This window comes from Biomphalaria glabrata, chromosome 6 (assembly GCF_947242115.1).
Source record: "Biomphalaria glabrata chromosome 6, xgBioGlab47.1, whole genome shotgun sequence".
NCBI lineage: Eukaryota > Metazoa > Mollusca > Gastropoda > Planorbidae > Biomphalaria > Biomphalaria glabrata.
Genome location: NC_074716.1, coordinates 15,242,914 through 15,267,023, shown reverse-complemented (window position 1 = coordinate 15,267,023; position 24,110 = coordinate 15,242,914). Strand labels below are relative to the sequence as shown.

The 24,110-nt window shown below is 31.3% G+C and overlaps 4 protein-coding genes across 13 annotated transcripts in view; 3 read left to right on the top strand and 1 right to left on the bottom strand.

Moving 5' to 3' along the window:
- The window catches only part of LOC106053384 (cytochrome b5 reductase 4-like), a 50,049-nt gene extending 41,621 nt beyond the window's left edge, over positions 1-8,428 (bottom strand). The window contains exons 1-3 of one of the 4 annotated variants that reach the window (XM_056032056.1): positions 8,302-8,428; positions 6,917-6,963; positions 2,676-2,717 (exon numbers count right to left, since the gene is read on the bottom strand). The gene's annotated coding sequence lies outside the window, so the exon portion shown is untranslated. Of the gene's footprint in view, positions 1-2,675; positions 2,718-6,916; positions 7,067-8,301 lie in introns of those variants that run through there. The other 3 variants (XM_056032057.1, XM_056032059.1, XM_056032055.1) reach the window with 3 other exon arrangements.
- A 108-nt stretch (positions 8,429-8,536) lies between these two features.
- LOC106057604 (LYR motif-containing protein 2-like) lies at positions 8,537-17,317 on the top strand. 5 transcript variants are annotated; one of them, XM_056032064.1, is made up of 4 exons: positions 8,537-8,555; positions 15,229-15,328; positions 16,720-16,860; positions 17,179-17,317. In XM_056032064.1, exons 2-4 carry the CDS (start codon positions 15,305-15,307, stop codon positions 17,254-17,256), a joined length of 243 nt encoding a protein of 80 aa, XP_055888039.1. In that variant the 5' UTR covers positions 8,537-8,555; positions 15,229-15,304; the 3' UTR covers positions 17,257-17,317. The 5 variants fall into 5 exon arrangements, with proteins under 5 accessions (XP_055888039.1, XP_055888038.1, XP_055888037.1 ...); XM_056032063.1 differs by lacking the exon at positions 8,537-8,555 and adding an exon at positions 8,645-8,713; XM_056032062.1 differs by lacking the exon at positions 8,537-8,555 and adding an exon at positions 15,830-15,905.
- A 13-nt stretch (positions 17,318-17,330) lies between these two features.
- On the top strand, positions 17,331-19,320 carry LOC106057603 (bifunctional 3'-5' exonuclease/ATP-dependent helicase WRN-like). The gene has a single exon (XM_013214855.2). The coding sequence runs from the start codon at positions 17,331-17,333 to the stop codon at positions 18,147-18,149; it is 819 nt and encodes a 272-aa protein (XP_013070309.1). The 3' UTR covers positions 18,150-19,320.
- Positions 19,321-20,929: 1,609 nt separating this feature from the next.
- The window catches only part of LOC106057602 (dynein axonemal heavy chain 1-like), a 57,776-nt gene continuing 54,595 nt past the window's right edge, over positions 20,930-24,110 (top strand). For 2 of the 3 annotated variants that reach the window (XM_013214854.2, XM_013214852.2), the window contains exons 1-3: positions 20,930-21,064; positions 21,650-21,817; positions 23,782-23,854. In XM_013214854.2, coding sequence (XP_013070308.1) covers positions 21,650-21,817; positions 23,782-23,854 — 241 coding nt within the window. In that variant the 5' untranslated portion in view covers positions 20,930-21,064. Of the gene's footprint in view, positions 21,065-21,343; positions 21,412-21,649; positions 21,818-23,781; positions 23,855-24,110 lie in introns of all 3 variants that reach the window. The other variant, XM_013214853.2, reaches the window with a different exon arrangement.

The window sequence follows — 24,110 nt, the reverse complement described above, 5'->3', positions numbered from 1 at the left end:
ATCTAGATGAAACCAGCGTACTGAGCAATGAAGTAACAACGTGTACCATATGCCCCAGAAGAAAGTGGGCGTGTACAAGTGAGCTGCCTTGAGAGATTTAAAAAAAAAATGATCCAAACTCGTCTACAGCTTACAATTTACGAAAGAACAATAACAAAGTAGAAATAAAATGTAGTTAACATTTCAAATACAGCCTTTCTTCATGTAGGTACAATATGTTGTTATTACTGAGAAAGTTTATCCTTAATTTAATGCCCCTCACCACTTGATACCCCGTGCGGCTCGCACCATCCGCGCATGGCTAGCTATGCCTCTGACCTTAGATACTAATATAGGCCTACTAAAATTATACACATACAAATAAAATAGAATTAAAAAAACACGCTAAATACAATAAAAATAAATGTATGATGTAGAAAATAATTTTCGAACAATAATTAAAGTTCTATAAAAATTATATTGTATATGACTATGAATTACCCATAATTCATTAATACAATATACTTGCAATTAATTAGTTCAATACAAAATAAACATTAATAACGATTTATTTATTTACATAGACAGAAATGACTATATTTCATTTAAACTATCAGCATTGATTTATACCAAACATGCTAACAAAATCTAATGAGCAATACTAACATAATAATTTTAATGCCTAAACAGGAGGACATCAATGAAACATAATACACCAATTGAAGAGATGAACATTCAAATGAAATGAATCAACAGAAACACAAAACCATCCAATAAGTGCTGGTTAAAGTGGTTATGCAGATAAAAGTGCTTTTATTAAAATTTTAAAGCTACAGTGATTGTGAAACATTTAACCATTTTTTTCTAAAATAGATACAAACTGTTTTTGTTTTGTTTGTACATGTTTTAGATGTTTCTTGAGAATTGAACCTATTACAACCTTGCCCAAACCTCCCGCAGGATGGCTGGGGGATGGGGTTGGGTAGAGTTCAAGCCCAGGATCACCAAGAAAGTAGTCAAGAGCACGACATGACCTCAATTCAGCCCAATTGAATGATACAAGCCCTCTATAATTATAAATGGATTTAAAACATATTTCTAAGTTATTATTTCATTATTTTAATAGTGTATATCATTGAGTGTTCACAAAACCATTAACAAAAAAAAATTGTTTTTAGTTTTGTCTTTCTTAAGTGAAGAAGTGGCTGTCAACAGACAAAAACTCTAAATAGAGAAGCATTTTTTGACAAATCTGCTATTAAATATTTCTCTCTCCCCCCCCCCCCCCCCCAAAAAAAAAAAAAGCTAGCAAAATTAGAGCTACTTGAAAGTTGTATTGACATAGATGTGTGTATACAAATATTTCCTAGGCTTTAAAAAGAGTGAAAAGTAATAAGAATGCAAGACAAGGTAATTTTAAGAAAAAGTAAAAGAAAACAAAATGACAGAAATCTGACAGTTAATATTATAAAACCTTTCTTTTATTTTACACTGTTACTTCTTTCCTTAACAAAATAATAACAGGCAAGTTTAAACACACACACACATATCTTCTACCCTAGTACTACTTAGTTTTAAACACACTCATATCTTCTACCCAAATACAACTTAGTTTTAACATACATATATTCTACCCAAATACTACTTAGTTTTAAACACACACATATCTTCTACCCAAATACAACTTAGTTTTAACATACATATATTCTACCCAAATACTACTTAGTTTTAAACACACACATATCTTCTACCCAAATACTACTTAGGTTTAAACACACACATATCTTCTACCCTAGTACTACTTAGTTTTAAACACACACATATCTTCTACCCAAATACAACTTAGTTTTAACAAACATATCTTCTACCCAAATACTACTTAGTGTCCTGAGTGGTGCCAAATAAATACTTGCAAATGCTCTACATCTGATTCTAAAAACTACAATATCAACACATGAAATTTAAATGCCATCTTACAACATTTAAAATGATAACAGATAAAGTAAGGAATAAGTAAAAAAAAATTCTATTAACAAGTATAATTTTTTACAACCAGGTCCTCAAGAACAGCTCATATTTAGGAACTGCCTCACCTTAACTTGTCATTTTGAAATCATAAAACTTATACAACAAATGCAATCTTCACTTAAACAAAATTTCATGTAACTATATAATTTTTTTTCCCATTACCTTAACTTTTTACAGCATTATAAAATTATTTTTTTTACAGACTATTCTTTTTTCTGCCATATACAAGATGAGACAGGCTTTGTTTGCTTATTAAGCAAATCGCATTACTTATGTAAAACAACATTAAATTCAGTCACTGTTTTAGATTTTAGGATGCAAGCTGAAGTACCATAACTTAAATGGACTTTAAACTTTAAAAATAAAAAAGGATAATTTTAAGCATCAATGTTAAACAAAAAAAGGAACAAATTTCCTACGTTAAATACAAAGTATATTTGTTTACAATGTTTACTTCTACAGTCGACCCTAGCAACCAAAAAAATCAAAGGTCAGTGAGTTAAAATTCACAAACTATCTTTTTAACTACTGTGGCTATCAAATGTTGTACAAAAAAGTTGTGGCCACTCTTAGTCCTGGTTGTAGAAGAGAATATAATGTTAACCAAACAAGTGCATCAGTCAACACATAGAAGTCACATAAAGGAAATGTCTCTAGTCAAAACTTACGCTAGCACTCAACTTCCAAATAAAACATTAGTTTGCCTGCAACTGAAAAGCCATGAAGAGTTCAAAAGAGAGAGTCACATCTATAAAAGTTAGTATCTTTTCCAAGTGTATTACTAAAACAAATTTACAAAAATCTAAGACAATCATAATTTTTATTCTTGGTTAAAACTAGAAAAAGGTTCTTTGCATTCTTTGTCAGTAAAAAAAAATTGTTTAAAAAAAATGAGTACAATCAATGCTTTGTGGGTATTATTAATTATGTCATTTAGGAGAATTCAAATCAATGTGACATATACAAATGCATGAAACATTGAATAAAAGCAGCCAAAAGCTAAATTAATTACTGTATCTGAATAATGAATCAATTACAACAGACTTTCACAAGCAAAGTTTAAAAGCAAAAGAAGAGATGAGTTTTGTAATTAAATTGATATGCATAGTTGGAAATATTTTACTGCAATCATGAAATAGAAGACATAGAGGTACAGGTTGTTGAATGATTTTGTTTTAACTCTTTGACTGCTGTGTTTTTTTTCTCATAAAAATGCTACTTTTTAAAAAAAAATAAGAAAATGTTCCAAACATGGCTAAAACAAAAATTTATTGTTTAAGTACCAATAATGCTATAGTAACATATTTGGTATCAAAGTAAAGGTAAATGAATGGAGAATGTGAAAATGTAAACATCTTTCTATTTAAATATAAGATACAAATTATAATCTAAATAATATGACACTCAGAAAAAAAAATGGATGCCAACTTTAGAACTTTTGAGACCTAAATTTAGATTTTGTTCTTTGTATTACTGTTGAAACAGCATATTTAGACTATTTACAGCATTTTCAAAAAGAAATCTGATAAAACAGTCAATAAAAGATGATGAATCATTGATTATATTATTATTTTTACCTGTTTTTTTTAGTCTGAAAAAAAGTGAACATTATTGCGCTTTTCATTACTACCAATAACAATAGATACCAGTACTAAATCTATCAACCAAATGCACTCAAATATTATGTACATTTGAATCAATGGGATATAGATCTAGATTTGTCTTCTTTTATTTGCCTAGAACATCTTTTATTCTAATACTAGACCAGTGCAAGACATAGGCTAGCGAGAGATCAAAGCCTAAATCTCTAACTAGATGAAGGACAATAAAAATCCTAATTCATTTTACCTAAGATATAGACATCTAATAGATCATTATTATTGTTCCTTTGTGATAAATTATGGATTTAGAATAGTTTTATACTTTACTTTTATTTAGTAGTAAACCTTTTGGAGTGCAACTTGAACCAGTATTGTGATGGTGATGATTTTTACCAAAAAGCAATACTAAAAAAAATTGCTAGAAAATATACCAAGGCCTAGCATGGTGGATGAATATTGGATTTAGATCTGCCATTTCTGTTGTTTTCATTTATCTTAGGCTTAGTTCTATAGGAATCTACAAAGGTGTAAAGATAAAAGCATAGATCTAGTCAACCTTGATCTACATTCAGGACCTAGCCCTATAGTCTAAGGCTAAGGCCTAAGCAAGGCAATACTAGATCTAAGTCTAAATGCTAATAATGTCCAAGTCTGCTTCATCCTATGCTAAATCTTGATCAAGATCTTCATTATTACAATTCATAGAAGTATAAATAAAACAATAAAGCTTCTTCAGTAGTAAACATTGTGGGTGTGTCTTGGACAAGCATAGCCATGATGTTGTAGATTTTTACAGATAAAGAATACTAAAAAAAAAAAAAAAGAAAATGGGGAAAAAATGCCCACAGTGGATGATTATTTGATGTAGATCTACCATTTCCTTTCTTTTTATTTACCATAAGCTTAGATCTAGAGATATATCTAGATTGACTAGATCTAGAGTCCAAGTCTATAGATAAAAGCTTAGATCTAGTCAATCTCGATCTACAGACTACACCTCACCTACTGACAATAATAGATTTAGATCTAGATCTAAATACTAATAATATAGATATAAATACGCTAAATTTAGACCTACCTGGATCTAATCCTAATCTATATATCTAGATCAAATTCTTCATTATTACTATTTATTTGTGATAAATTTTAGAATAATTATAAAGTTTCTTCAGTAGTCAACATTGTGGGTGTGTCTTGGAATAGAGTAGTCATGGCGACGTTTTTTTACATTGTAAAAAAAGTAATAAATAAATGTCTAAATAAAGCCAAAAGCTTCTCATTTCTATGTAAACAAAGGATGAAGAACTCTTTTATAAAGTAAAAATAGTTCCACTGTTGTTAGTTAAAAATTTTAATTTAAAAATGCAACGAAACAAAGGTAGGGTAAGAACGTCTATGGGATAGACGTTCCGTGCGTTTAGGGCTGACAGACCGTCTATGGGATAGACGCTCCGCACTCATTGAGTTAATATAATAATTAAAAAATACAGTTAAAATAATACAATAAAACAATATGCGTTGGATACTTAAATGAAAAACTTCAAGACCCCAGAACTAAATAAGAAATAAAATTGGCTAGGCTGTCTATTGAAATCTACGTTAGTGGCAATCACAACACCCACATTATCACATTAAAATAACTTAAACTTAGTGTATTACACTTCAGCATGACATATTTTAAGTGATAATAATAAGTGCCCTCCCAGGTTGTACAGCTTATCCTTCATACATTTTTTTATTGCTTGATTTTATCTTTGAATTTTTTAAAACGCTATCTAACATTTAGTGTCTAACATTTAGTATACTCAGAAGCAGATCTTATCTTTGACTTTACAGATGCTTCTTTAAAAAAAATAAAAAAGATTTTCAGACAGTATAATTATCGGGGTGTTAATCTGTCAACTATAGATTTCAATTAAACTAAGTCACAATGGCTATTGAGCCCCAAGATGACTTGCTAACCACAGTTAGAAAATGCAAATTTAAGCTGCATGGCCATATCATGAGGTTCTCAAGTCTTGCATAGACTTTCCTGAATGGAACAGTACCAGGTAAACGAAGAAGAGGCAGACAGAGAATGTGATGGAAAAACAACACCAAAGAATGAACAAGTCTATCAACGAAAAACATTCTAGTTATACTTATTATGGCATGGCCATATCATGAGGTCCTCAAGTCTTGCATAGACTTTCCTGAAGGGAACAGTACCAAGTAAACAAAGAAGAGGCAGACAGAGAATGTGATGGAAAAACAACACCAAAGAATGAACAAGTCTTTCAATGAAAAACATTCTAGTCAAAGCAAAAAAGGGAGAGGAATGGAGAAAACCAGTCAACAGATTATGTGTGGTACCCCAATATGCAACAGGCTAAGGTGAAATCAGTGACTTTAATGGTTAACAATGAAGGAAACCATGTTGACTTGGCATATATATACAAAAACAAAAAAGTTATTAAAAGTGATTGTCATGGCATATAAAACAATTTTCTGGTCACATTTTAAGTATTTCATGCATTATTTCCATTCTTTTTTGTTCTGGAGTGTCTCAAAGTTTGCTGAATTTATCCATGATGCTACCCTTATTGACTTAATATTTACTTGTCATAAATTTTAATGCCCATTTTAGGGATTTCTTTTAGTCTTTTGATATGTTAAAGGAGCTCTATCATAAAAAAATATTAATTAAAAAAGTACTCTTATGTTTTATACCTAGTTTCAGATCAGTACAACTAAATGGTATATTTATATTTATTACAACATTTAAACCCTTTCATTTGAGTTGAAATAAATAGGATTCATACATGTAGTTTTTATTTCCTTCTTACAAAGCTTATATCAACATTTTTGACATTTATGCTGGTGCATCTCTTCTAAAACAAGGCACCATATTTAAGGTAGCTTGCTTGTAGGCATCCATCATTCTTCACACACACACACACAGAAAACTCTAATAGAATAGGTCATCTCAGTGAAAAGTTACAGAAACTTGAAAATGTTGATACCACACAATTCATACACACATTGTATTAAGTCAGTGTTTTCCAAACTGTGTTATGCTGAACAATAGGGTTCCACGAGGCCTGAATGGGTGTTCCAAAAACTACTGGAATAATTCTACTTTAGTTAGTAATCTCTCTATTATAAGCTTTATAAGCAAAGCGTTCCGTTAATGAAAAAGTTTGGGAAGCACTATATTAAAAAAAAGTGATATAAAACCTTTAGAGACTATAAAATACAAAAATACTATAATATTAAAATATATCTGATCTATCTACATAATATTATATATATATATATATATAACTTACCATTTTTATTTTAAGTCTGTAAATAAGCCAAAAGTCCAGATTTAAAACTTATATATAACAAAAAGATTATAAATAGTATTTATAGCAGCAACAATTGTTACAATGTCATCAATGTGATTGCTCCTAGTCCAATGCTAGTCTGAGAATAGAAAATCTAATCCAGAAACTAGATATGAATATAGATAGATATATAGATCTAGGATAGATAATCTAATAGAGATATAAATTAATTTCCTATAATAAAGGCTTAATAAAAATAGATATTAAATTATCTTTATTTAGTTTATATTCTGTTCAAACAGTAGGAATTTGTTTTATGAGATTATAGATTTAAGAGTCTAGATCATCTAGATCTAGATTCAATTTACAAATTAAAATATATTGATTATTGTTAAAGTCTTCAATTCATTTTCTGCGCTCTTGAATAGATTTAATTTTTAAAAAGATTCTTTTTTACATGATTACCTATACTAGACTAGATCTAGACTCTAAATACTATTTAAATTTATAGATCAAGACTCTTAGTCTTAAAATGTTTGTTTGTTTTACATAATTCGGATGTTCCTTCAGAGTTGAAGATAGTTTACTTCCTAGTCCAAACCTCCCGCAGGACGACGGGGGATGGGAGCGGGCAGGGTTTGAACCCTCGACCGTCGATAAATCCGAACGACAGTCCAGCGAGCAAACCGCACGACCAGGCAGCCATCCACTTAGACTCAAGATGATGATATATCTGAATATATCATGATATATTATTATTTATATAATTTTAATGATGATTATATATCATGATAATATTATTAATATATAAATATATAATTATAATAATTTCATTACTAATATTAATATAACTTAATATAGTCTAAATATTTAAATATATACAAAAATAAATTTTTAATTTAAATATTATTTATAATTATAGATCTAATGACTGAGCAGATGATCTATATATATTATAATATATTATATTATTATTATTACTAGCACTTGAAGTTGATCATCCTAATGATCTAATCGGGACTAATCCTAGCTAAAGAAGTAGAACTAATACCAAAGACTTAAGTGTCTTTTAAGTTTAGAATAGAAAATAGAATAGACAAGATTCAAGATCTATCTATCATCTAGACTTACTCACTTAGACTTAGATCTAGAATCTAGACTTCTAGATCTAGATCTACATAGAAATAGAATAGATCTCGTCTCTTAATAATACTTAATTTTAATTGGGCAATTGGCATTGGGGTCTTGACTCAGAACTTATAGATCTAGACAATCTACTAGATCTCTATATCTAGTCTTAAATTTAATTAATCTCTCTCAAAAACACAAATGAAAATCATAAAATGTCTCAAAATATTCTTAGTGAAACGGCGACATAAACATACCAAGAACTAGATCTAGAAATCTATGTTCTTTAGATCTATTTATTTCTAGATCTTGACTCCAGACTATACTGTCTAGACTTTATAGATCTATATTACTATATAAAAACTATATTAGATCTGGATCTAGATCTAGTCTAACTTTTTGTAGCTAAACAACAAGTGTTGGGAAGTGGTGCTCTTTTTCGTTGAGCGTTCAAGTTATCTCCAATTCCAGATAGATCTAGAAGTAGAGTAGCCTCCCATTGCTGGCTTAGGTAAAAGAGTAAAAGCATAGTCTTATAGGCCAGGCTATAGGAGGTATAGGTAAAAGACACACTTATCACTTAGATTCTATATCACAGTGATGATGAGACACTACTCTCATTGTCATCGGTCTCAAATAATGATTTAAATCTAGGAATCTATGATTTTGGTATCTGGTCACCAAAACTTATTTATGCTAATATACTATCTATATACGGCAAATACGTTTATTTTATACTTGTAATAATTAAATAATTAACTTATATTAGTAATTAGTACTATTATATCTAGTATACTAGATCTAGTAGCCTACTAGATCTAGTTACTAGTGTCTAGTAGTTAAGTCAGTTAAACTATAGACAACTATAGTCATAGTATAGTAGTTATACTTACTAATATACTCATAGGCCATACTCATTGTCATACTATAAAAAGTTATAGGCCTACTACAAAAAGTTTTCATTATTAGCTTTACAAAGGAGGAATCTTATCTTCTTATCTTATATAATACAGACGTTACTTCAAAAAAGAAGATGATTACGTCCTACGCGTCATGCATTTAGTCATGCATATTAACCAATGACTTAAATTCTGCCAAGTCACTGGTTTTCCTGGCTAGCTCAGACAACCCATTCCATGCTCTAATAGCACTAGGGAAGAACGAGTATTTGTACAAATTTGTCCTAGCATATGGGACGAGGAATGTGCCTTTATCTTTGTGTCTTTCAGAGTATTTTATTAAATTTTGTTTTTGTATTTGAAGATTATGGTTCAGTGTTTTATGTATTATTGCTACTTTACTTTTGAGCCTTCTGTCCTGAAGGCTTTCTAAATTTAGTGATTTTACTAAAGGTGTTACTCTAGTCAAATGTGAATATTCGTTTGTTATGAATCGCACTGCTCTATTTTGTGTCTGTTCTAGTTTCTTAATGTTTTCTTGAGTTGAGGGGTCCCAAACAGAGGATGCATATTCTATTATTGGCCTAACCAAGGTTAAATAACATTTTAGTTTTATGTTCTTATTTGATTTATAGAAATTTCTTTTAATAAATCCTAATGCTTTGTTTGATTTTTTTGTAGTTTCATCAATATGTGGATTCCATGACAGTTTTTCATTTATTATAACACCTAGGTATTTTGCGTTTTTAGTCTGTGTTACTGGTTTGCCATGAATAAGATAAGTGGAATTAATTTGTTTTAGTTTTTTTGTTACTCTTAACAACTGACATTTTCTGGGTGGAAAGACATGCTCCAATTTGATTCCCATTTCTGTAATTCATCTAATTCTCTTTGTAAAATATCTGTGTCTTGTGTTGTTTTTATTGTTCTATATATTATGCAATCGTCTGCAAATAATCTGACTTTTGTTCCTGGAGTAATGCAATTTGGTAAATCATTTATGTAAATTAAAAATAGTAGTGGACCCAAGACTGTTCCTTGAGGTACACCTGAGTTTACTGTTATCGGTATTGATTTAGAGCCATTTATTATTACAGTTTGTTCTCTCCCTATCAGAAAGTCTTTAATCCACTGATGCAGTGGACCATTAATGCCGAAACATTTTAATTTTTTAAGCAAACTATGGTGGTGAACTTTGTCAAAAGCCTTAGAAAAATCTAGTAAGATAGCATCTATTTGTTCACTATTATCTAAACCTTTTGAAAAATCATCAATTAGTCCTATTAGTTGTGTTTCACATGATCTATATTTCCTAAAGCCATGTTGGTATGGTGTGAGGACATTATGTTTGTCTAAGTGGTTTATGATGTTGCTACATATTATGTGTTCTAGGATTTTACATGTGATGCTGGTAAGTGATACTGGTCTGTAGTTTCCTGGGTCAGATTTTTCTCCTTTTTTAAATAGGGGGGTGACATTAGCTTCTTTCCAGTCCTTTGGTACTCTGCCCTGGTTAAGTGAAGCCTGAAAGAGTATTTTGAACACTGGAGCTAGCTCATTACTTAGTTCTTTGAGTAATCTAGCTGGAATACCATCAGGTCCAGAAGCTTTATTTGGTTTGGTGTTGGCTAATAGTTTTTGAATTCCATTTTCTTGTACTACTATATCTTCTATGTTGTCTACTTGGTTCAAATTCAGTAATATGTCTTTGTCTCCTGGGGCTGAGAATGCTGATGCAAAGTATTTGTTTAGAATGTTTGCTTTAGTTTCATTATCATTATGTATTATGTTATGTTCATCTTTTAATGGCGCTACGCCTGTTGTTTCCATTTTCTTAGACTTAATGTATGACCATAGGTTTTTGTTGTTGTCTTTAGATATTACATTGTTTATGTATTCACTCTGCAGCTGTCTGCTTACTTTTTGGGTTAAGTGTTTAATTTTTATATACTTTTTGTAAACTCTTTCTGCATTAGTTTCTTTAAATTTTCTATATAGGTTTTCCTTCTGTTTACAAAGCTTCTTTAGTCTATTATTAAACCAGCATTTATTTATTTTGTTTGATGTGTATTTAGTTGGTATTTGATTTTCTATAATGCTTTTAAGATGGTTTTTAATGAAATTCCAGAGGTCATCGACTGGTTGGTTAATGTCTTTTTCTAATAAGAATGTTTGTTGAAAGTTTAATGCAGCTTGGTGTAGTTGTGTTAGGTTACATTTATTCCAGAGTAAGATTTTTCTTTTGGGTTTTGTATTGGCTACTGCTTTTATCTGACTGTGTATTTTTATGATCTCATGGTCTGATAGACCAGGGATAATATCATAATCAACTACTAATCCAGGTCTGTTGGTTAAGAAGAGATCTAATGTGTTGTTTAATCTAGTTGGCTTTTTAATGATTTGATCTAAACTTAGGTTGTGTAAAGTTTCTATGAAAAGCTCATTTATGTCCTTAAGGTTTTGGTGTTTATCTATGGTTAGTGTTTTCCAATTTATATCAGGTAGGTTGAAATCACCCATAATCCAAAAAACTGCATTTTTATTTGTCTCTTTAAGTGTCGTAATCTGATTACATAGTTCCTGCATGTATTCTAAACTAGAATTTGGTGGTCTGTAAATGCTGCCTATTATTAGGGATGTTGAGGTGGTATTAATTTTACAAAATGTTGATTCTATATTTTTTGAGTTAGGTAAGGTAATTTCTTCTGCTATAAGAGTGTTTTTTATTGCTAAAAGAACTCCTCCATGATTATCAGCCCTATCTTTTCTAAAAATTTCATAATTACTATTGAAAATTTCTGCATTATAAATTTCAGGATGTAGCCAAGTTTCTGTGCCTGCAATTATGTCTGGTTTCTCACATTCTAATAAAATTTCTAAGTCTGCTGTTTTGTTCCTAATGCTTTGAAAATTTATTACTAAGGTTTTAAGGTATTTTGGTGTTACTTCTTTAGTAGGTTTGTTTAGTGAGGCTGTTCTATTAATTTTAATAGATTTAGGTTTAACAGGAGTGGATCTGGCTAGTGGTTGGTGAGTTTGGTTTGGGATGGTGTTTAGGATGTTGTATGGGTTAGAAGTGTCTGCATCAAAGGAATCAAACAGTCCTGATGTAAACTGAGGTAACCCACATGGTACACAGTGCCATGATGCATCTTTGTTGCCTAAGGCATAATACACAGGTGTATTCATATGGAGACATGATGCATGGTACCATTCATCGCAGGTGTCACATTGAATGGCTTTCTGTTTCATGGTGCATACTTTTTTGCAGATGTTGCATCTATCTTTAGATCTAGGCCCTGGATTTGACTCTACATCTCCTGCTATTAATATTAACAGTGATAGGTATTTATTTCTGCTGTGTCTGATTGAGAACTTCCATTTGTGATGGGTAATCTTCTTTAGTGTTATGGATGTGTATGTTAGGTTATTTTTTAAGTTGCTTTGATCTAAAGTGTGATGATTGATTATGACTGTTGTTTCTTTTTTAAGTTTAGTGTTGACTAAGGTAGATCTGGTTCTGTGTTCAGCTAGTATGTATTTAGTAATTATTAGGATAAATAGCCAGAGCAATTTCATGATGACTGTTTTTGATTTTAGTTTTTAAAGGGGTCTAGTCTAAATCTAGTTTAAGGTTTACAATGCCTAATTTATGTCTAAATCTAAATTGAAAGCTAACAATGACAATTAAATCAAATGAAATGGTTTATTAAATTCAAAATATGGACCTAGACTAGATCTAGATCTAATTCTAGATCAATATATTTACGTGTATAATTAACTATATAGAATATTACTATTAGTTATTATTAGTAGTATTAGTAGATGATTAGTAGATCTAAAGCCTTAATTAAAGTCTAAGTCTAACACTAAAACTAGACTAGACTGACTTGACTAGGTCTAGATCTAGTCCTAAGGGCTAAGCTAAGAGTTATTAATTTGAATTAATTAGTGGAAAAAAAAAACAAAAAACGACAACACTTTTTAAAATTATATCTAGATGGGATAGATCCATTTCTAGTGACAAGTGTCTCATTATGATTATAGGAGTATAATATTTAAATATCTAGAGTATAATCAGTATACTAGTCTATAGTGTCTCATTATTATATCATTATTGACATTATTATTATACTTGAATCTTGATTATATAAATGCTAGTAGTAGTTACAGTCACTATCACTATTGGTACTAGACCTAGTCACTACTAGAGAATAGATCTAGAATCTAGACTATTCTGAGTATTCTAGACTAATTTTTTTTAGAAGGTGATATATATATATATATAATTGTAATTGGAAGAATTTAATATAAAACTATTTAAAGAGGATCTAGATGATAATCTCTCTCTCTCTATATATATATATATAATATAGTTATGTCTCAGAATTGTGTACATCATTAGATCATTGTTTAAAATAAAGGTTAAATCCATCTAGTCTATACTATATAATTATAAAGTACTAATAGTGTTACTAAATAATACTTTTAACAAATAAATATTAACTGGTTTGAATATCTGTGAAAACTGGGATTTTGAATTTCTGGATTTTTAGGGCACCATTGTGTCCACCCACTTTGTTGGGGAATCTAAAGGTAGTTGGTTGTTGTACTAGCCACATGACACCTTCTAGTCAACTGTTGGCCGAAGAATATATCATGTGCCCTATAAATCGCAAGGTCTGAAAGGGGAACTTTACCTTTACTTTACTAAGATAACTCTATATAATGCTAATTTGATATTTCACCTTAAAGTCAATTAAACGCCAGATAAAAGTTATGTTAAATATATGTTAAATAACATACATTGATTAGATCACTACTTTATTTACTTTACTACTTTATTTACTAGACTCCAGTATTGTACACTGTACTCTTTACACTGATGATACGGCCATAGTTGGTTAGGAGACAAACTTAGTATTGAAGTTCGATAAAGGAATTTACAAACTGGTGCATTGACAACTTTTTACAACTGAATGTCACAGAAACTAAAGAACTCATAATAAATTCTGAAGGAAAAAAATTATTGACGCACATGAACTCTAGAGAAACAACATAAGGCAATACATCAAGTAAAATCATATATATAGATATATGGGTGTCATTGTAGACAACAGGCACCGGCTTTCATGGAAAGATCGTCTTGAAAAACTGGCTAAGAATATCACACTGCAGCTATTTTTCATGTATAAACATAACAGCTTTGAAGTACAAAAGAACATCTTGAATAATTTCCAATATTTTAATATCTGCTAACATATGCAATAACTTGTTGGCATGGCAATGTGTCACCCAAACTTGTGCACAGCTTGAACAGTCTTATAAAAAGATTGTCAAAAACCACACTCACAGCACTTCATGTTCACTACTCTAAGGAACATGCAAAGGATCAAGACATCTGTGTGCAGTCACTCAATGAACTTCACTGTGCTCTCTATTGTGGAATACTGTTGCTTTTTAATTAAAAAAAAGAGTCCTTTGTAATCTATAAAAAATGTTCATTAATGATAAATAAAAGCAGCCTTAGTCTTGTGAGCAGCACTATGTCTAGTGGTAAGACACTTAAAGTGGTTGTGACACTGGCTTACTCATCTTGTCAAATAGAATATTTCAGGCAATGTGGTTACAACATTTTTCAACCTCTGACAACACATTTGCATACAGACATACAACAGCTATAAGAGCAAACTAATCTTAATCTAATTTTTTATGCAACAAATAAGTATAACCTGTTACTCATTGTCTAATTAAGTTTGGAAATTACACTCAGTTGTGACTATATTCAATAGTAATAGATTACCCACAGAGATCACCTAAGATTAGGCCATGTCACATCATTAAATAAAGTTAATTTGTAGCCCATCTAATGCATAACTTTAATTTCAAGTTTTTCATGCGTGATCACACTTTGCACATAAAAATATAAATATTGTAGTTCTGAATGAAAAAAAAAGAAGGGTCAAAATGTAAAACTTGAGAATCAAACTTATTTATTGTTAAGTGAATATCCAAACACATTTAAATAAAACTAAGTTTTAATTAATTTTTTTTTGTGTCAAAAATGTTACTTACATATTTTCTCTCAAAAAAAGAAGATTATTAGAGCTTATAATATATATAAATGTGTATATATATATATATATATATATATATATAATTGTATCATTATGATACAAGCTAAAATCTTAATTTCTCTAAAATTAAAAATTAGCTGGCTCACTTACTTTTAAGTATACATATAAAAATCCAACTCTTATTTATTTTTATTTTTTTTGCCTTCAGATTTATGAATATTTGACACCTTAACTGTCATCTTCACAAATATCAATTGAATCTTTAAAGAGTTGAACCTAAAGAGATGTCTTATAAAACATTGAAGCAGGTTAGTTATGTCGTTAATCTAGAAATACATCTGAATCCAGTTAATAAGCCTACTTTCTTATTTGAATCAATAAAAATTTTTAGATACTAAATTTGACTTGTAATACAGAACATGTTTGTGTGGTCTCAAACCCACTGTTTATTAGGACCAAAGTGATCAAGGCCCAATGTGGTCAGATTAACCCGAATCAACAGCATTAATATTGATTCTAGAAACATTTATGGTAAAGCTAGATTTTTAGTGTTTAATAAGTCTTAATTATTATCATTAGTGTTTTAACAAACACAAATGAATCAAGTATCTCTCAAATTATTAATTTAGTAAGGATTGACAATATATATATATATATTAATATATATATATATTAAATTTTGCTTTTTTTTTTAAAAAAAAAATCTCTTCATAATAGTGTACTATTCCTGTGTCACATGGCCTATTTGCTCGCTAAACAATAACTTGTATTAGAACACACAATATCTTGTTTAAACATTCTCCCAGAAGCTCCCTCATGAAAAGCGGAATCAACACTTATGACTGGGAAATGCTAGCCCATGATAGTTCCTCACGGCATGGAGCTGTGAGTATCAAACTGTTTGGCAAAGAGGATAGCCATCAGCAATAAGATAAGCCAAAAAAGTGGTTGAGCAAATGCAGGTAATATTATCTTAAACCAAATTGGCTAGGATATGTCCCTTGCATGCCAGAATTCTTAAGGACATCCTCTATGCAAAGCTTGTGGAGAGAGTCCTGACCCAAGGGATGACAAAGACTAATCTACAGAGATGTCTGCTAGGGAGACCTGAGGACTAGAGACATCATTGAAAGTATGTAGCTGGAAATGGCGCAAGACTGAACAGCATGAAGGCAGATTGTGTGTTGAACAAAAGAATGAGAAAGAAAGCCTTAAAACAGGCACGAACTGTGGCAAACTTTGCCGACTTGTTTAGTCACACCAGATTCTGCACAGATTCAAGAAAAAAAAAACAAAATCAGTGATAAACTTGGGCATATTCATTGTATCTCAAGACAGAAGAAGCCATATAAACTCTCTATGCTAGGGTATTACATAATAGGCAAGCTTTTAATTTAATAAAACAATATTTTTGTTCTATTGGTGAAACAAGTAGTTTTTTAGAGAAAAAAGCATCAACAATTCACACTGACTGCACTGAATTTTCTATAATTGCCTATCTGCTGTACTTTATTTTAGAGTTGTTACAATTTAACTAAATGTGTGAAGGATATTTATTATGTTAACCAGTAAATACTTGCTTTAATCAAAGTTGGTTAGATTTTATGGTAATTAATATAAGCAAGCTGTAGTAATTTGTTGTGTTTTAGTTTGTTATTTATTTACTTAACATTTCTGTATAATATTATTTAAATTTCAGTTTATTTTGAGATCAGAGGTTTTGAAACTCTATCGCAGCTTTCTGCGTTTAAGCTACAAAGTGGAGGACAAAGCTAGAAGGAAAGAATTACAATATTGGATACGAAGTGATTTTGATTCTAATAAAAATCATACTGAAGAGGTATATATATATATATATATATTGTTTTTAGTTTGAGACAATTTTAATTAGTATATTTGCTTTTAATCGGTAGGATATTGGGATTTTAATGTGTAAGTGTCATACTATTTGATATAAAGAAAAGTTTCCCCTTCAGACTTTGAGATCTTTGGAGCAGATGATGTAAAGGTAATCGTTTTTTGTGGCCCATGGTTACCTAGGGTGTTTTGTGGCCAGCACAACGACCAACCACCTTTACTTTCCCCAATTATTATATATATATATAATATATATGCCTATATGTTTTAACCTTTTTTTTAAATTTTTTTTTTCTAACAGGAAGTTATTAAAATGGCTATAAGCAGAGGGAAATTATCATTGCGAGAGTTGGAACAAACAATAATGATTGCCAAGTAATTATTTGACCTATTGATGACATACAGTACAACAGAGTATTTTAAAAATTAGATAAACATTACCTCAGAACAAAAATGTCAGGAAATGTTACACAAAAGAGATGTCTTCCTAAATGGATGGAAACACTTTATCAACAGAAAAATGGACCAGAATCCTCCAATACTGATCTTAGTAAAAGCAAGACATTGTTTTGTGCAGACGGTGACATTAATGCAGGTAATATTAAATCTGCTGTTCTATCCTCTCAGCAATCATCAAGCAAACATCCAGTTGACATTGTAAGTCTATCAATGCCCCTGCTGAGATTTTGCGGCTCTTTGGTTTATACAGCTTATCTTACAGACTGTGCCTGCCTGTGCCAAGACATTGTTTCAGGTCTCGGCCTTTGTGAGAAAGCCGTCATAGGTTTTGATATGGAGTGGCCAGTGACTTATCAGAAAAACTCTGAAGATAAAACCGCTCTTATACAGATGTGCTTATCAGACAAAACTTGCTACCTTTTTCATGTGGGCGCAATGTCATCTTTTCCAAAGCCTTTAGAAAATTTAATTCTTGATCAGCGTGTCATCCTTGTTGGTTTAAATATAGCATCTGACTTGTGGAAACTAGCCAGAGATTTTGATGTCAGGGTAAAAATATCTCTAGACAGAGGCTCTGTGGTGGATGTTGGAACTCTAGCTAGACAAATTTTAAAGACCAGTGAGAGATGGGACCTTGATGGTTTGTGTAGAAATGTGCTAGGACATCGTCTGGATAAGGATCATAAAATTCGATGTGGGAATTGGTCAGATGTACCACTGAGTGAGGAGCAGAAGTTGTATGCAGCAAATGATGCACTTGCATCACTACTAATATACAAAAAGCTGCAAGAAATAGGACTAAAACAAAACTAGAGGATTATATCAAGTTCAATCATTATAGAACACTGAACTGTGATGTCACAACCTGCGAGTAGTTTACACCAATAGCTCATTGCCACATCACAGGGGTTGTAATGTCAGACCTTTGACATGGTATTGAGCTTTTGGTCTTAACTGCCCATGAGTTGTGATGTCGCATGTTGGTTTGACCTTGTGTAATGATTGGTCTAAATTATATGCACTTTAAGGAATTGACATTTATTCTCCATTTGAACTCTGTAATATGTTTGTTGAACTTGTTATTGGTTATGTTTATAGCATGTGAATATTATTGCTGATGATTTAATTATAATAAGAAATTGCAATCCACTATTTATAGATTTGTAATAAAAATGTGAATTTGCATAAAATGTGCTCTTTTGATTTGGCTGAGGCACGCTTAAACTTGAGAGAGTAACCTCTTGTGGGTGGAAGGGTTATGAATCTGATTGGTTAGAATAGCTATCAGAGTTAGTGTTTTGTTTTGAATGGTTGCTAATGAAATGCGTTTTAAGGGTTTTCTTGGCTCTACCAAGTTCAGCTATGTATCTAACATCTTTAAGAAGGACTAAAGGTGCAAGTATCATCTTTATAAATGATGACAGAAACTGCACTTAACCTTAACTTTACCAATGTAATAGACGTTAAGGTTTAAAAGTAAGCCTTTATCAAAACAGAGTTCTTTATCAAAGAAAATTTTTACAGATACCTGGTACCGGTATTGAAAAAAAAAAAATCACTTTAAGTTATGGTTGTCATTTTCAGTTGAAAAATATTTCAGTACAAGAGTTTAATATTGGCCTGAAAAGTGTTTATTTAAAAATTATTTCCATGTTTCATCTTCATGGAACATAGGGCCTCCACAGTCTCTTGCTAGTTTTTTAATGGCTTCCCAGCTCTTTCCTGTCCTCTTGGCTTCATCTAGTACACTGCTTCGCCATGTTCTTTTTTGGGATTCTTCTACGTCTTGTGCTCCTGGGGGGTCCACTCTAAGGCCTTTCTAGCCCTGTTATTGGTACCTTATTTCCATGTTAAGGGTCTGAAATTTGTTATAAATATCACTTTTTTTTTTAAATTTAATAATTATTAAATGGTACTTATATGTATACAATTTTTTCATGTTTAAAAAATCAGAAATAATAATTTGTATGGCCAAATAATTTAACCCTTAAATAAAGTTGCTTTGACACAGAACATCTTTTATGTGGTTCAGTCCTAATTCTTTCTTATTCACCTAGCAATTAGTTTTGCTCATCTGGACATGTGTGCCTTCTTCAACTTCATTGAGCCATGCAGAGCAACTTCTTGTCAAATCTTCCCAAACAATAATGAGACCGGATGTTTAACCTAGTCAATCTTTTTCTTACCACTGAAATAAACATGTAGAAATAATAAGGGAAAAGACTGGCCAACCCATACATCTCCTTCCCCCACTATTTCTCACAGTCACACACACACACATCTGTGTTGAAAAACAAAACATCATGACATCTTTCTCTAAAAGATCAATCCACGCCATTTGATCTACATTGCCATGCCATGTAAAGTACCTTTGTCAGGCCTTGCGATCTATGGGGCAGATGATTGAAAATTCGTTTATTTCTATGGCTGAGGGTGAACAATAGTGTCTCGTGGCTAAGGCATCATCATTTCAATTGGGCAGTGAACCAAGAAGATGAAATCGTATAATTTTATACAGTTTACCTAAGAACGAGTATTTATTTATTTAATCAGAGAACAACAACAAGGGGTGTATATTAAAATTTAGAGCAACTTTGGACCGAAACAAAAAAAATTTCGTTGGTAACGTTCTTCTTCTGTGGAAGCTCAGAAATTTCGGGGCGAATCCCCATATATATGTTAAGTGTGTTGTAGCTTTCTTAGATGGACAAACTCATTCTCCTGACGTCATTACAGCTCACTATCCATCTTAATAAAAAATATAATAATAATAAAGAGCAGGTCAAATGAAGTGAAATAAAGTGAGGTTGGGCACTGACCGATATTAAAGTGTGACAATCGAGGCACAAGTAATGTAAGAATGTCTTGATTTGGTGTATTCATCGTAAGGTTTTGGAATCCGTCAACAGAACGATATGGTAAAACGAGTCAATTAGACATTTTAACGCGCGCAAAACTGGTAGAATTTGGTTTGGCGGGCACATTATAAAGTGTTTTTTTAATTTAGGTTGAGAAAAGTTAATTTAGTATACATTATTTTTTGTCTTATACATTACATTTAAAAAAAAATTATTACATCCTACACGTATCCCCTTTTAAATGTATAGTCATGCATGTTGTTAATCAGTGGCTTGAAATCTGTAAAGTTTTTAGTTTTCCATTCCATGCTGTAGTAGGGAAGAAGGAGCACTTGTAGAAGCTTGTCCTAGCATATGGAACAAGAAATGTGCATTTAATGGAGATTCGGGGTCGTCCTCGAAAAATAATATAAAAAAAGACGTTCATATTTATGTAAAGGATAATTGAAAGTTTGCTCAATAAATCAATAATATACCTGTATATGATCACTTTGTTTTGTTACAGATCTAATTACTACTAATTAGTCTTGCAAAGCTCTAGACAAAAAAAAAAATAGGAAGAGGAAATAAGAAGGCCTATTACTCTTAATTTTACGTATTTAATCAGAGAAAGCATAAATTGAAGGGCCTAATAGCCTACTACTAAAATGACGAGTTTACTCCAATCTAGACTTTAGATCTTTAACTCTCATTCAAAATAGCACTGACATAAAAAAGAAGCATGATTATTGGAATTTCTTTTAGAAGAAGAGTTCGGATTTGCCTAGCGACTCTAGCTCAAAGAAGCGCCGCTTTCCTTGGTTACAAATATGTCGGATGAGGGTTAACTATTACAACCCTCGCCTTTTGCTCGGTTGATTTGAAATAAACGTATGTGTTTTCTTCTATTATTTTATCTAGATCTAGATGTTAACATATTTAGATCTATAATGAACGAATATCTCAAAGGCGTGTTCAATATATAGATCTAGATCTATTTTGCATTGCAAATTTTCTGACTCACTGCATGACTGCTTTTGTTTTTGTTTGTTTTTTTAAATAAAATAGATTCTATAGCCTACCTGGTTCTGTTATTGGGCATTTATGATTATTTCGTCTATAGACAAATGAAAATGCATATATATATATATATATATATATATATATCAGGTTAAGAAAGAATGATTAAAATTGAAGAAAATCAGGGTGGGGAAGATTAGATCAAGATTTACATACAGGTTGGTTACAAAGGCAACCAAGTGAAGTAGATTACTTAAATTATTGAATTATTATTAAATTATTATGCTACATACTCTTGTCAGAAAGTTAACATTGTTTTCTATTACTGGTCTCTTTAAAAATCACATTTTAATAATTGATAGTCCAATGTTTCAATTTAAACTGAGATTGTAAAAAAAAATGTTTAAAAGTTTGACCAATGTAATTATTTGGTTTGTTCACATTGATGGTATCAAGATGTCAGCAAGATCTGTGCGTAGCTCCCATGGAAGACCATTCACTACTGACAGGAGTCACCTAACTACAGCTGAGATCAAGGATCCTTCAAAGGTGTATCCGCAAATCAAGCAGAGAGGCTTCTATTCTGATGTGGTGACCAATGAGTTTAATGACAATGAACCAGAGGTCTGACTGCTGTGATGTCACCTAATGCTTTAATTTTTTTTTTTTTGAAAACTAGTCAGCACTTTATTCACTTATATCCATTATACTGCTGGCTTAACCACCGTTGAATTATTTAACTTTATTTTAAATTAGATTCTTAAGTTGAATCCAAATTTAAAACAAAGTTTTGTAACTTTTATATGACCAATGATTTTTGCGTATATACCCTGCACACATGTATAAACAAAACATGCATATACCCCATACAAATTACAAAATAAGTAAAAACAAAATCGGAGGACCCATACCCTTATATACCCCACATGTGGGTGTAAAGAAGGACTTGGGTTAGTTCAATACAGATATAGCTCATGTAGGGGTATGATTCTCACATGCAGACCTTCACATGTACAAGTATTATACAATACACTCAATGAAGGAGTATACAATTTGTATTTATTTACAGCCAACAATAGGTTACACATGTAACATTGAATACACAATCATCAATAACTAAAAATACTAAATGTGCCCAAATTAAATACTACAGGGCGCTTAGACTAGATTCAATTAACATAGGCCATCAATGCCACACAAAGTATTACCCTCAAATAGTCTGTTCACACACATAGCAAAAATAATATAACATCTCCTTATGCTAGGCATAAAAACTGATAAACAATCACAAGCACCCTACTCAAACCAGGTCAGCTCTCCAACTGCTAGACTGACCACAGGAAACATTATCCCCCCCCCCCCCCCCGCCCCTTGAAAATGCAGTGATAAAAACAATTCACAAACCAACTAATAAAATAAACAAACACACTCACAATCTCACATCTTACACCCCCCCCCCCCACTCTTGACAGTGGAAAGTGTGATTGCTGTAAACTCCCAGTACATAAAGTACTATCATCTGTACTATTTGTTTTTTTGAGGCTCATAATGAGATGTTAATAAAACTTTGCAATGTACATTTCACAATCCCACAGCAAAGTATTGGAGGTATAAAGACCACAGGTATGTTTATAGTTTCCATTATGCTATGTTTCTGAGTAAAATAAATTTTGTAAACACTACACAGCTGCTATTTGTTTATAAAAACTTGTATAACCTGCAGGTTATATGTGCAAAAATAAGGTATTCAGAGGGATAAATACAAAATTATTTTTTGTAAATACCTGGAACAATTACTCATTACAATACTATTTATATGTGGTATCAGAAAGATACAGAAAATAGTAAAAATACTGTAGGGTGGTACATTAAATATATTGATAGCATTGAAAATATTCTGACACTTTCAAGGGAAAAAAGAACATTGATGCAAATTAGCTTTCAAGAAGGGTTCTATAAGTGAAATTATCAGCAAATACCGATGAAATTTTTAAAATACAATTTGGAACCTAAAGCATATGATTGCATTAAAAAAGTCTTTTAAATTTTAGCAAACAACATTACCAAATGCTGATTCAGCTAATGTAACAGCAATTTACTAAAAATAAGAAATCAACTGTTACAAGATTAAGTTTAAAATTCTAATGCTAAATGCTCCAAAGGTTAAACTTAATCTTTTAACAGTTGATTTATTCTTATTCTTCATGGTTTGGAGCATTGAGCATTAGAATTTTAGTCTTCAAAAGTATCTCTTAGCAAAGTAAAAAGAGAGGCAAACCATGCTGAATTAGACCCAACCTAATTTTGCCCAGTAATTTTGGCATTTTAAAGTATAAATTGGGCTCCATAGCTATCTTTATGAAAAAAAAAAAAAGAAATTTTGCTCATATTTATCACAAAGGTGGAGCCCTACTAGTAATTATAACAATATTAGACCGTTTTATAAATTTAGTTTTATTATTTTATTGTTTTGATTACATTTTGCATATTTATGAAGATGTCAATGTCATACAAATATTTACCTTCCTTTTTATTTCTTCTTTGCATGATTAGCATCACTGCTCACATGTATGATTTTATTTCTTTAGAGTATTCTTACTGGACCTGATATGGTGCAGGGCACCTTATGGGAAGTAGGCAAAGAACTTCACACACCATTAGGTAGCTAGGTGTCACTTCTCACAATTAATTATGCTTATTCTTTTTTATTATTGCATAAGGCTCATCAGTTTTTGATGTTAGCACTAAAACCTTTTTTTATCCTGCATCCATATCAACTTGACTCCCTTCTAAAAAGTTCCTCTTTCAGTGCTAGGCTTCCAAACAGAGAGGTCCAGGGTTCGAACCTCAATGAAGAATGGTATTTTCTATTTTGGGATTTTAAGGATGCCCCTGAGTCCACCCAACTCATATGGGT

Coding starts and splice junctions, on each gene's coding strand:
- LOC106057604 (XM_056032062.1), top strand. CDS start 15,837: ATGAAAAGCGGAATCAACACTTATGACTGGGAAATGCTAGCCCATGAT. Junction 15,906..16,719: donor GTTCCTCACGGCATGGAGCT/GTGAGTATCAAA, acceptor TTTAAATTTCAG/TTTATTTTGAGATCAGAGGT. Junction 16,861..17,178: donor ATAAAAATCATACTGAAGAG/GTATATATATAT, acceptor TTTTTCTAACAG/GAAGTTATTAAAATGGCTAT.
- LOC106057603 (XM_013214855.2), top strand. CDS start 17,331: ATGTCAGGAAATGTTACACAAAAGAGATGTCTTCCTAAATGGATGGAA.